This window comes from Mesocricetus auratus, unplaced genomic scaffold (assembly GCF_017639785.1).
Source record: "Mesocricetus auratus isolate SY011 unplaced genomic scaffold, BCM_Maur_2.0 Super-Scaffold_100022, whole genome shotgun sequence".
In the NCBI taxonomy this organism is placed as follows: domain Eukaryota; kingdom Metazoa; phylum Chordata; class Mammalia; order Rodentia; family Cricetidae; genus Mesocricetus; species Mesocricetus auratus.
This window is the reverse complement of record NW_024429203.1, coordinates 22857886-22869766: the sequence shown is the minus strand read 5'-3', so window position 1 is coordinate 22869766 and position 11881 is coordinate 22857886. Positions and strand designations below refer to the sequence as shown.

The 11881-nt window shown below is 50.8% G+C and overlaps 2 protein-coding genes across 5 annotated transcripts; one reads left to right on the top strand and one right to left on the bottom strand.

Annotated features, from left to right (window-relative positions):
• The first annotated feature begins 1028 nt into the window (after positions 1 to 1028).
• Positions 1029 to 5279, top strand: Pdzd3 (PDZ domain containing 3). 2 transcript variants are annotated; one of them, XM_040730044.1, is made up of 11 exons: positions 1029 to 1130; positions 1473 to 1500; positions 1636 to 1709; positions 2025 to 2236; positions 2474 to 2663; positions 2758 to 2894; positions 3066 to 3270; positions 3407 to 3603; positions 3690 to 3896; positions 4022 to 4081; positions 4411 to 5279. In XM_040730044.1, exons 1-11 carry the CDS (start codon positions 1070 to 1072, stop codon positions 4438 to 4440), a joined length of 1401 nt encoding a protein of 466 aa, XP_040585978.1. In that variant the 5' UTR covers positions 1029 to 1069; the 3' UTR covers positions 4441 to 5279. The 2 variants fall into 2 exon arrangements, with proteins under 2 accessions (XP_040585978.1, XP_040585977.1); XM_040730043.1 differs by having other exon boundaries at positions 1031 to 1130; positions 4022 to 4222.
• Positions 5280 to 5540: 261 nt separating this feature from the next.
• On the bottom strand, positions 5541 to 11584 carry Ccdc153 (coiled-coil domain containing 153). 3 transcript variants are annotated; one of them, XM_040730047.1, is made up of 7 exons: positions 11452 to 11584; positions 11096 to 11175; positions 10528 to 10593; positions 9485 to 9604; positions 8965 to 9057; positions 6654 to 6784; positions 5541 to 5727 (listed from the first exon to the last, which is right to left on the bottom strand). In XM_040730047.1, exons 2-7 carry the CDS (start codon positions 11163 to 11165, stop codon positions 5599 to 5601), a joined length of 609 nt encoding a protein of 202 aa, XP_040585981.1. In that variant the 5' UTR covers positions 11166 to 11175; positions 11452 to 11584; the 3' UTR covers positions 5541 to 5598. The 3 variants fall into 3 exon arrangements, with proteins under 3 accessions (XP_040585981.1, XP_040585979.1, XP_040585980.1); XM_040730045.1 differs by having other exon boundaries at positions 11096 to 11231; positions 11452 to 11509; XM_040730046.1 differs by lacking the exon at positions 8965 to 9057 and having other exon boundaries at positions 11096 to 11231; positions 11452 to 11498.
• Positions 11585 to 11881: the final 297 nt, after the last annotated feature.

The following is an 11881-nucleotide window of genomic DNA, read 5'->3' as shown; positions in this document are numbered from 1 at the left end:
AGCTCTGCGACTCACTAATCCTTGATAAGCTATTTAAAAAGAGAATAGTGAAAAAGCAGAGAAAGAATGGAGAGATGGTTTAGCAGGTTCAAAGCTCTTGCCGCTCTTCCAGAGGACAGGAGTTGAATTCCCAGCAACCACATGTTGGGGGAACTCACAACCACTTGTACCAGGGGATCTGACACCCTCTGCTGGCCTCTGTGGGTACTCACACACTCTCTCTCCTTTCTCACATACCCCGCCCCCCATAAATAATTTCTTTCTTTCTTTTTTTTTTTTTTTTTTTTTCTTCGAGACAGGGTTTCTCTGTACTGCTTTGGAGGCTGTCCTGGAACTCACACTGTAGACCAGGCTGGCCTCGAACTCACAGAAATCCGCCCGCATGTGCCTCCCGAGTGCTGGGATTAAAGGCGTGCGCCACCACCACCCAGCTCCTTCTCCACTCTTCTAAGTTAAACATTTATTTCTTTGTAGCCTGGAGGTGGTGGTATGTGTGAAAGGAGAGAGAGTGTGTGTGTGCCCACAGAGGCCACTGGTTCATTGCTCTGATCCGATCTGTCCTGTGAGGTGATCTGACAAATTGTCAGAACTCTACGATATCTCTTGTTGGGAGACAAATTCTGGCGGGCACTGGGGAGAGCTTCATCTTTTCCTCTTCTCCAGTTTAAGATTCCTGGAGAAGTTCCAGTTCTCTGGGACCCAGCGTTTGAACAGTCTGACAGCCAAAGGGGGAGACACAAACGTCTTTAGATAATTTTGTTGCTGGAGGGGCTGCGTGTAAGACCCTGGGATGAGCATGTCCGTGCTGGGCCTTGGAGTTCCTATCCCCCTTCCCATACTTACTGCCCCCAGCTTGAAATCCCAATGACCAGGGAGGGATCCACCTCTTTTCTGGGCACAAGAACAACTGGGTCAGTTAAAGGCTCTCTTGAGAAAGATAGGGCCTAGGACTGGGAGCAGAAGAAGCAGGCATACACATTGCTGTTAACCATTACCCTATTGCTTCCTTGCAGTGTCTTCAAGGAGGCGTGACTCGGGAGGGGGCAGGTGGGAGGGTCAGCTGGTTATAATGAACCTTGTCCCTACTCTTAAGTCCTGGGTCACCGATCCAACTATGGAGGCAACTGCAGGTAGGAGGTGGGGAGACAGCCTTGAAAGGGGACTTGGGGCAGCCGCAGAGGGGACGGATTTGGAGTCTTTGGGTCCAGGACACACTTGATATTGGGGCTTGTAGCTCTGAGGCAATAGATAGAGCTAAAGAGGAGAGAGGTGAGTGTGTACGTCTGTCTTCCTGGTCCACACCCTGTGGGGATAGTCTCAGATTTATGTGCCACAAAACTGGGGAAGGGACATAAAGGGGAGTTAACACTCCTGCGTGTGAAGATAGCGGAGCGGAACGGGGGCAGGTTTTCACCATGGAAGTCCCACCTCGGGGAGGAGCGTGTCTCTCTTACCTCTGCTTTGTCCAGCAGATCTTCGAGATACAGCTGCATTAACTCTGTAAGTTATGAGGGTTGAAGAGGAATCGAAGGTTGGGGGGGGCTCTCAGCTCTCATTAGCACCTCAGGTAGCACCCGGGACCCCAGGCCAGCTGCATACTTCTCTTACTTGCCTCTCTCCCCTGCCTCCTTACAGGAAGTTTAAGTTTAATCCAAGGCTGGGCATTGACAATCCTGTCCTCTCCCTGGCTGAAGACCAGGACCAGTCTGGTAACCCCCCTCACCCCTGGCAACCATTACCTTTCCCTAGAGACATTTCAGCACCACACAGCCTGCTATCACCTTGGTAACCACTAACTGCTTCCCTGTGCTATCAGTAACTAAACAGAGGCAGAGGGAGGCAGCTCTCCCTTTGTGTTATCCACCCAGCCCAAGAAGTGTCCATTCAGCTCTAAAGCCCACCCTCTCAGTGGCTGGAAGCTGCCAGTGCTCCGATGATGCAGGGGCTACCAGCCATTTGATGGCCCTGTACTTGGACTGTGTCCCCCTCTTTTTTTTTTTTTTTCGGTCCACCCCCTCCTCCAGATCCCTGGAACCTGCAGCGGCCTCGCTTCTGTCTACTGAGCAAAGAGGAGGAAAAGAGTTTTGGGTTCCATCTGCTGCAGCAGCTGGGCAAGGCTGACCATGTGGTGTGCAGGGTAGATCCAGGCTCTTCTGCCCAGCGCCACGGTCTCCGGGAAGGAGACCGGATCCTAGCGGTGAACAATAACAACGTGGAACATGAGGACTATGCGATGGTGAGGCTGGGCTGGGACTCATTCCATAGCACTTGCAAGAGGAAGAGGAGCCTAGGCACTCTAATGCATTCATTGGCCAAGCCTCACTCTCCCTAGTCCCCGTGATTTCGAGGTACCCAGCTAGAGCGATTTCACGAAGGCTCCTACAGAACTGGTTTCTACAACGGAAATACAAGTTCTAAGGGGTCCTGGGATCCCACGGGGGGGGGGCAACCTCTCTCCCATGTCCTTTTATAGGTAGTGCGCTGCATCCGGGCCAGCGGTCCCCGGGTCTTGCTGACGGTCTTAGCACAACAAGTGTACGATGTGGTGCGCGCTCAGCAGGGGAACGAGGTCTTCTGTTGCCCTGCCCTAGGCCCGGAGGTCAGGCCCCGGTTGTGCCACGTAGTAAAAGACGAAGGAGGCTTTGGTTTCAGCATCACCCATGGTGAGCTTAGGGCCCAATGGGGTGGTCAGGCATGGGGAACTCAGCCTCTGCTCCAGGCAAGGAGCAGACCGGGAGTTACTTTGTCTGCTTTTAGGAACTCGGGGCCCTTTCTGGCTGGTGCTCAGTTCAGAAGGAGCTGCTGAGAGAGCAGGGGTGCCCCCTGGGGCCCGGCTGCTAGAAGTGAATGGGGTCTGCGTGGAGAAGTTCACTTCCAACCAGCTCAGTAGGAAGGTAGGGCTTCCTGTGGCGTCTGCTACGTGAATCCCGCCTCCTGATCTAAGGGCCTGTATATGTCACCCTTCTTTTGTGTGTGTGTGGGCCTAGGAGAGGTGCTGAGGAGATATGTACCTCTCCATCCCCACACAGATGGTTCATGCTTATACTCTTTCTGGGTCCCCACAGCTTTCTCAGAGTGGAGATCAGGTGACTCTGCTGGTGGCAGGGCCGGAGGTAGAGGAACAGTGTCATCAGCTGGGCATGCCTCTTGCTGCACCCCTGGCAGAGGGCTGGGCACTACCTGCCAAGCCCCGGTGTCTAAACATGGAAAAAGGACCTCAAGGCTTTGGGTTCCTGCTCCGGGAGGAGAAGGGCCTGGATGGTAGCCTCGGTGAGTGGCAGCCCTCGGGGCAGGGTAGGAAGGGGGCCTTAGGATGGTCGTGGATATCCAGTTGCACTCTTCTCAGTGTCCCTGGGCGAGCGTGGGGGTGGGTCAGGGAGGAACAGTGAGTATGTCTATGTCCCAGGGCAGTTCTTGTGGGAGGTGGACCCAGGACTGCCAGCTGACAAGGCAGGGATGAAGGCTGGAGACCGCCTGGTGGCTGTGGCTGGGGAAAGCGTGGATGGGCTGGGCCATGAGGAAACCGTGTCCAGGATCCGAGCACAGGGCTCTTGTGTCTCCCTTGTTGTCGTCGACCCTGAGGCTGACCGCTTCTTCAGCATGGTGCGCAAGTGACGGGGTTAGGGAGGGGGTAGGAATGGAGCAGGGCTCAGGTGCCACAGGTTTGCTCTCTCTGCCCCCACCCCCAGGTACGGCTGTCTCCCCTCCTCTTCTTGGAGAACCCAGAGATTGCTGCCTCCCCTCTGGCGGAAACCAAAGATCTTCTGATTGAAGATGCAGTTGAGCCTCCTGGCACTGTTGGCTCCCGCCAATGCTGCTTGTACCCTGGACCTGGAGGTGGCTATGGATTCAGACTCTGCTGCGTGGCTAGTGGGCCTTGTCTCTTCATCTCCCAGGTGACCGATGCCCCATGCACCTTGGGCTCTTTACATCATTTATCGCCTACCTTCCGCTGCCTACCTACATGCCCATCCTTAGAACACTTGACCAATGTTTCTGTGTGTCCCCCCTATACTGCCAGGTGACCCCAGGAGGCTCAGCCGCCCGAGCAGGGCTGCAAATGGGAGATGCAATTTTGGAGGTGAATGGATATCCTGTGGGTGGTGACAATGACCTGGATAGGCTTCGGCATCTGGCTGAGGTGGAGCCACCCCTCTGCTTGAAGCTGGCAGCTAGGAATTCACAGGGCTTAGAAGCCTGGGTTTCCTCAGAGTCTGGAAAGGTAAAGTCAAAGAAACAGACGGAGCTATGAAAAGGACAGAGGGGAGGGTTGCTGGGTAGAGCCCTGTGGGATGTGTAGGGGGACTATAGGTCACAGGAGTTGGAGACACATTCCTGAGCAGTCAGAACATGCTGGAACAGGAAAATGAAATCTTCTGGTCTCAGACTGACTCTGTCCTTTCTGTGTAGGACTGGAGCCTGGCTTCGGAGATACTATAGGACATGCCTGCTTGGCACAGACTTGCCTAGTGGTTTTCCTGCTCTTGCTCTGCACCCTGAGGTGGAGGGAGCCAGGAATGATCTCTCCAAACTGGAAGTGGGAGCTGGAAGATTCAGACACCAATGATTTCGTGACTGCCGGGGACTTCTTCCCTTCTCAGGAGCCTACCTCCAGCAGAGGGGTGAGGACAGAGGCCTCAGGCTGGCTCATGAGGGAGCCCAAGTCCCCATGGGATGTTCTGTAGAAGTTCTGAGGACATGTGCTACAAAGATGAATTTCTTCTGCCCAAGAAGGTGATGCTATGGAGCCATTTAGGACCGAAGTCATTGAGAACTTAGGCTAGCTATGACTCCAGGGTTATATGGCACAAGGATTTGGAGATCAGCCATATTTTCTTTCTGTGGACACCTTAGAAACTTGGAGCTGACGGTGGTGGCGCACCCCTTTAATGCCAACACTTGGGAGGCAGAGGCAGGCAGAACTCTGTGACTTTGAGGCCAGTCTGGTATACAAGAGCTAGTTCTAGGACAGGCTCCAAAGCTACAGAGAAATCCTGTCTCGTAAAACCGAAAAGAAAAAAAAAAAAAGAAAGAAAGAAACTTGGGAGCTGGTTCCTGGCCACTTTAATGTCCTATTACTACCTTTCCCACTGGGCCAGTGAGATGGCTCAGTTGGTAAAGATGCTTGCTGCTAAGCCTGACAACCCAAGTTCAATCCTCAGAACCCTGTTGGTAGAAGGAGCGAACCAATTCCTGGAAGCTGTCCTCTAGCCTCTACATGAACACCTTAGTATGCCACTGTCCAAATAAATAAGTAAATATATATATACATACATATATATATGCATATATATGCAGTCTTTTCATAGACATCTGGCTTTGTGTTTTTGTTGGTGAGGATAAGCAATGGTAGTTTGAAGGAACCAAAGGTGCTCCAGGCTTAAGGGAATGGGATCTAGTTTCTGTAGGAGAGGGTTTAGAACCTTGTCCATTTCTTACTGTTCAGCATTTAGGACAGTGGGACAATGGATTAACCCAGAATATACATATCCCCCATGAGAGCCATTCCTCAATGCCAAAGGCCACAATTCACAGTTCTGTTGAATTCTACTCCAAGTCACTTTATTAATAGGCCTCAGAGATTAGAGGCCAACGGCCTCAAAGTTCCAGGGGGTTGAGAGCAAACTGACGTAGCTGCTCCTTGTGCCTGGTGTGGAGTCTCAGCACAGCTGCATCCCACTGAGGCTTGGCAGCTCTCAGCTTGGCCAAGAGACAGTCCAGGGTGCCCTGTGAACACCAAGCTCTCAGCTCCCAGGAAAAGAGGGAAGGGGGAATGTTGCCCAACTTGTTTAGGAACAGTTCTTTGTCAATGGCTTCCTTTCCTCTTCCTTCCTTCCTTCCTTCCTTCCTTCCTTCCTTCCTTCCTTCCTTCCTGCCTGCCTGCCTTTCTGCCTACCTTCCTTCCTTCCCTCCTCCCCTCCTTCCGTCCTTCCCTCCTTCTGTAAGATACCCTTGCTTTGTAGTCCAGGCTGGTTTTGAACTCAGAGTTCTCCTGCCTCAGCTTCCCAGTACTGAATTGCAAGCATGAGGCACCATTCCTGGCTGCCCATTGTTCTCTCTCTCTTAAGCACTCAGGATAGAACTAAGGCCTCACACATGCTAGACAAGCACCCTGTTCACTGAACTGTCATCAATCCCTCTTTTTACCTTTAGTTTGAGGTAGAGTCTCTTACTATACTGCCTAGGCTGGCCTTGAACTCTGTACCTAGGCTGGCCTTGAACTATGATCCTCCTCTCCCAGCCTCCTGAATAGTAGGATTACAAACCTGTGCTACTCCTTTGTTTCCTTGCTCCTTCTTCTCCCCACTCCTCTCCCCCCACCTCTGTTAGGGAGGTTGAACCCCTGGCCTTGCATACTGACTAGAGCTCTACTATTGGCCTGTACCCATAGCCCCTGATTATTTTGGTCTAGGTCCGTCTATGTAGCACCTATATAGTACATGGTAGCCCATGTTGACCTTGAACTTGAAATCTTTCTGCCTTTGCCACCCAAGTACTGGGATTACAAGTCACTGACTGTCAATGGTTGTATCTTCTGTTTACTCTTAGAATAGAGCATGGCTCCCTTGGCTTGTGGGTCATCACATTCATTGGGAGCATAGGGATGGAGGGCTATGGGATCCTGAAAATGGCTTCCAGGGAGTGGTGCTTACATGCAAGATTTCCTCATACTGGGCCTCCATGTTTGCCACGTGGGCACGAAGCTGAGCCAGGGTTTCTTCCTGCTCTCTGAGAGCTTGCTCAGTCTCTTCCCTTGCTGTCTTAGCCTCCCTTTGGCATGTGTCTAGGGAGCAGGGCAGAAAGATAAAGAAGACAGGATGGTGACACTACACCAAGAGCAGTAACCAACCTTGATGAGTCATTACAGACTTCAGGGTCATCAACTTTCCCGGAGTCTCTATAAGGACTCACTGAGGGGTGGCAGAGAGAACAGAGATCTTGAGACAGGAGATGGAAGTTGGGCAGTGGTGGCGCACACATTTAATCCCAGCACTCAGGAGGCAGAGGCAGGCAGATCTCTGAGTTCCAGGATAAGTTCCAAAGCCACAGAGAAACCCTGTCTTGAAAAACAAACAAACAAAACAACAACAACAACAAAAAAAAAAAAAAAGAGAGAGAGACAGGAGATGGGTCCAAAGTTTGGTGGTTGTTACATATACAGCATGGGACAAGTATCTCTAGGTCTCCATGCCTTATGTAGCCCAGACTGGCCTTACACTCCCCATGTAGCCAAGGACAACCTTGCAGTCTAGATCTTCTTCTATCTCCATCTCCCAGGGTTGATATTATAGACTTGTACCAACTAACATGGAGCAGTTTCTCTCTTTACACATCTTTTTATTTATTTTTAATCTTACATTTGGGTTTTAAAAAATAATTTTATTGGGCTGGAGAGATGGCTCAGAGCACTGGGTGCCCTTCCAAAGGGCCTGAGTTCAACTCCTAACAACCTCATGGTGGCTCACAGCCATCTGGTGCCCTCTTCTGGTGCATAGTCATACATGCAGACAGAACACCATATACATAATAAATAAACCCTAAAAAAATTTACCCCCCCTCATGTGTGTACATGTATGCAGGTGCCTATGGAGGACAAAAGAGGACATTGGATTGGAATTATAATGGTTGTGAGTCACCATGTGAGTGCTAGGAATCAAAGCCAGGCCCTCAGGAAGAACAGCCTGTGTTCATAATCATTGAACCCTCCTCTCTCTAGCCCCTTCTTTATCTTTGGAGAGAAAATGATATACACTGCTCTTGTTTGCTGTGACCCTTAAATGTGAAAATGGATGACAAAGTACCCAATGTAGCAGGTGCTCAATAAATGTTGAATTTTAATTTGAAAGAAGGCCAAGGTTAGAGATGGAATCCCTGACCTGTATAAGCAGCTCATGGATATTTATAGTGACACTGAAGGTGTTTTGGATGTGATAGCTCATACCTGTAATCCTACAACTCAGGAGACTGAGGTTGGAGGAACCCTGTGAGTTCAAAGCCACTTTGGTTTTTTTCAGGAATAAATAGACTCAGGAGGGGATGGGAGCAATGCTCAGTGGTTAAGAGCACCTAGGTTTCGTTCCCAGTGACTCAGAATCATCTTTAACTCCAGTTCCAGGGTATCTGATGCCCTCTTCTGACCTGTTTTCCTATTTGTTTGGTCTATTCACTGATTTAACAAGTAGTGATTTAAGGCCTTCTACCAGGTGCCCAGGTCTGAAGATACTGAAGTAAATTAAGTCTATTGTTTTCTATAGTTTGGTTGCAAAGTTCAGCTAAACTACTAAGAAATGTGTTTTGCTTGGGATGGACAAGTCAGTGAAGGGGGTAACTGCTGGATTTGGGGGAGATTAAGCAAAGGGGGAATGGGGCGAGAGTCCTACCTTTTCTTTTCTTTTTTCTTTCTTTTTTTTTTGAGACAGGGTTTCTCTGTGGCTTTGGAGGCTGTCCTGGAACTAGCTCTTGTAGACCAGGCTGGTCTTGAACTCACAGAGATCCACCTGCCTCTGCCTCCTGAGTGCTGGGAATCAAGGCATGCGCCACCAACGCCCAGCTTTATTTTCTTCTTTTAGAGTTACTTATTTTGTTGTTTTATGTGTATGAGTGCTTTGCCTGCATGAATGTATGTGCACCATGTGGGTGTCTGTGGAGGTCAGAGGAGGGCATTAGATCCCCTAGGGCTTGGCTTGCAGATGGCTTGTGAGCTGCTACAAGGGTGCTGGCTCAGGTTCTCTGTAAGAACAAGTGTTCTTAACTGCTGAGCCAACTCCCCCGAGAGGCCAAGCTCAGCCCCTAACACAGAGGTTTGTGCCACTCAACTCTCAGTTCAGAGGAAAGCGAGGGCGAGAGTGACCCTAGTTAAAATCCAACCAGAAGACTGTAGACACCAAGAGAAGGACCTCCCGGGTCCACTCTTCCATGATTGTTGGCAAGCCTGGGGAAGAAGGGGTGGGCGATGGGGACTACCTAGTTGCTCCTGTAGGCCTCTCACTTTCTCCTCCAGATGCTTGCTTCGGGTCCTCACCTCCTCTTTCAGGGCCCAACGCTGGCGGCTCATCTCTGAGGTGGGAGCCATAGGGATGAAGGCACCAAGAAGGGAAATGACAACATTGCGTGTGGGGGAAAGTCTCACTGAAGGAACAGAATGAAGAAACTTGGGAGACCTTAGGAGTTTGGGAGCTAGAAAACCAGACTCCCCACACAACAGCTTAAAAGGGGACCCTGACCCTTCTTTCCACTCCCAAAAACAAAGGTAAAGGGCTGTGGCTACACTGTGTTTCACACAGACACCAAGCATGCAGCATTAGACGTTCTAGAATGGGGTACTCTGCATCCTGCCAGGGGTCTCCGGACCCTGCCTATTCAGGGACAGTAGAGTAGGCTATGACAGAATTCCTCTTCATGCCCCTTCCTTGAATTCCCTGACTTTCTTGGTTGTCCTCTTCCATGCCTCTGTCTCCTGCCCACCTGGCCAGTCAAATCATACCTGCATATACGGCCTTTCCTTCGCTTCGGGCCCTTTCCAGTTCAGCCTCCAGCCCTTGCAACCTCTGCTTCAGCCTGTCTTCAGAAGCCTTGGCTCTGCGGGTCTCATCCCTCTGGAGAGCTGTGGAGAGCTCAGGTCTGACTGTGGGTCCCACAGGACCAATCACCATAGCCTCCGTGAACTATGTTTACCTCTGGGAACTTGGTGACAGGTGTCAATGTCTTATTCTCTTTACTAGTTACCCCACCCAGAACCCATAGGGTTTTCATTCCTAAGTCAATATTTCCTCCATGTCCTGGCCACTAAAAGACTATGGCTTCCCCAAGTTGCAGGTTAGCTCCATGATAGAATACTTACCTATCATGAATGAAGCTGTAATTCCATTTCCAGTGCAGGGGGTGGAGGGTGGGGGGTGGGGGGTTGGGTGGAGGGGTCAGGCTGGGGAATGGGGGGATAGCTTCTTTCATGAATCTTCACTGCCTAGCCCTTCCTCACAATCTTGCGAACAGGTAATGGCTATCTTGAATTAGCCCTGCACACAGTTCAAATTTCCATTTCCCCAAGAACCCAGAACCCATTTGGGTGGCTAGTTTATTGTCAATTTGACATAAGCTAGAACCATCAGAGAAGAGGGAGCCTCAACTGAGAAAATGCCTCCATAAGATCAGGCTGTAGGCATGCCTTTAGGGCATTTTCCTAATTAGTGATTAATGGGGAGGGCCTGCCTACTGTGGATGGCGGCACACCCCCCCTCAGCTGGTGGTCCTGCATTCTATAAAAAAAAAGCAGGTGAGCAAGCCATGTGAAGCAAAGCCAGTAAGCAGCATCCTCCATGACCTCTGCATCATCTCCTGCCTCCGGGATCCTGCCCTATTTGGATTCCTATCCTAACTTTCCTCAATAATAAACAGTGACTTGGAAGCATAAGCCAAATAAACCCTTTCCTCCCCAAGTTGATTTGGTCATGGTGTTTCATCACAGCAATGATGATCCCAACTAGGATGTTCTATCTCTGCCGTCTCCTGAGGCTTCAGACTTCTTACCTAAGTGGTCCTGAAGCAGCTCCTTCTCCAGCAGCACCAGCCTATGCTTGGCCTCAGCCTCGGCATCTGTTCTGGCAAGACGACAGTCTTAGATTATCCTTATCGCGGACCCTTCCCAGTGCTCCTCCCGCACCTGCGAGTCTTCCTGGGTGATGGGGGAAAACCGCTGGACCAGGGATGCCCAATGGCAAATCTGACCATTTTATGGTTGAGTCTTCACTGCCATGTGGGTGCTCAAAATAAGGGTGAGAAATATGACAAGGACAAAGAACTAGATGGGGCTCCCGGGGGACTTTGGGAGGGAGGCATTCTCCACTTCCTCAGCCTCATGGAATCCGGACTCAGGCTCTGAGAGGAGGGCACCCTAGCCATGGGTGGTGGCAACGCCTGTTGCCCGTCACTAAGAAGACTGGAGCAGAGGATATGTTTGAGGCCAGCCTGGGTCCCATAGTGACCCTGTGTCAAAAGAACAAAAGACAAAACCAAAACAAACCCACACCATCTTGTTGCCCAGAGGGCTGGATTCCCTCTGAGGACCTTTGTGACACAGACACGCCCTGTGACTCACCAGGACTTGATTTTTTTTTCTTCTTCTGTGCTCCAGTTTTTCTCCCCTTTCCTTTGGTTTTAGGTGGCATCCTTGCTGTCCTGGGGGAGGGAAGACCTTCTGTGTAGGTCTGCATACGGAGATGCTCTCCTGACTCCTAGACGGAGGGAGGAGTCTCGGAACAAGTCAGAATTCCAGTCTCCCAATGTATCTGACACTTTCTAGAAGCTTCGGTTCTTGGTCTCCTGGGAACTCCAGGCGGGACTGGGAGGTAGGACAATTCTATGGGCAGCAATCAGCCCTCTTAGAGAAGAGAAATCTCTGGACCTGGTCCCTTTTGTCTCCCCAACATACTTACTCTTGCCCTTCCCCCCTACCTGGAGGACCTTCTCTTGCTGTGTGCTGTCTCCTGAGGAACGACACTCCTTGGGGGAGGTAAAGAGAGTCCCAAGCAGATTGAGCCTAGGGAGGAGCCTGGGTTCTGGGAGCCAATCCAGGGTGAAAAACTTCCCCAAGAGGCAGGACCAAGAACTGGGATGTTGGGTTTCAGGAGACTGCCTGCTGTCCAGGCAACCGGGAAGCACTGTGTTCATAGGCAGGTAGGACGGGCTAAATTGGCTCACACAAAGGTCCTGTAGGTAGAGTCCCTCCTACCCCTAAGGAAAAGGCCTTGGAGCTGAATAGCTATTATTCATGTCTACACAGGCACAGCCTATCATCTGGAGACTCTGCAGTCTAGAAATCTAGATGCGTCCAGTGTGAGAGACTAGAGCTTTACAGATGTAGAGCAGAGGCAGGGAGAGCAGT

What these genes read in the sequence shown, in the direction of transcription:
- Pdzd3 (XM_040730043.1), top strand. Translation starts at nt 1,070, where the DNA reads ATGAACCTTGTCCCTACTCTTAAGTCCTGGGTCACCGATCCAACTATG. An exon ending in AACATGAGGACTATGCGATG is followed by an intron (nt 2,237 to 2,473) that starts GTGAGGCTGGGC and finishes GTCCTTTTATAG; the next exon opens with GTAGTGCGCTGCATCCGGGC. An exon ending in TTTCCTCAGAGTCTGGAAAG is followed by an intron (nt 4,223 to 4,410) that starts GTAAAGTCAAAG and finishes CTTTCTGTGTAG; the next exon opens with GACTGGAGCCTGGCTTCGGA.
- Ccdc153 (XM_040730045.1), bottom strand. Translation starts at nt 11,210, where the DNA reads ATGCAGACCTACACAGAAGGTCTTCCCTCCCCCAGGACAGCAAGGATG. An exon ending in GCTGCTTCAGGACCACTTAG is followed by an intron (nt 9,605 to 10,527) that starts GTAAGAAGTCTG and finishes AGCTCTCCACAG; the next exon opens with CTCTCCAGAGGGATGAGACC. An exon ending in AGTATGAGGAAATCTTGCAT is followed by an intron (nt 5,728 to 6,653) that starts GTAAGCACCACT and finishes TGGTGTTCACAG; the next exon opens with GGCACCCTGGACTGTCTCTT.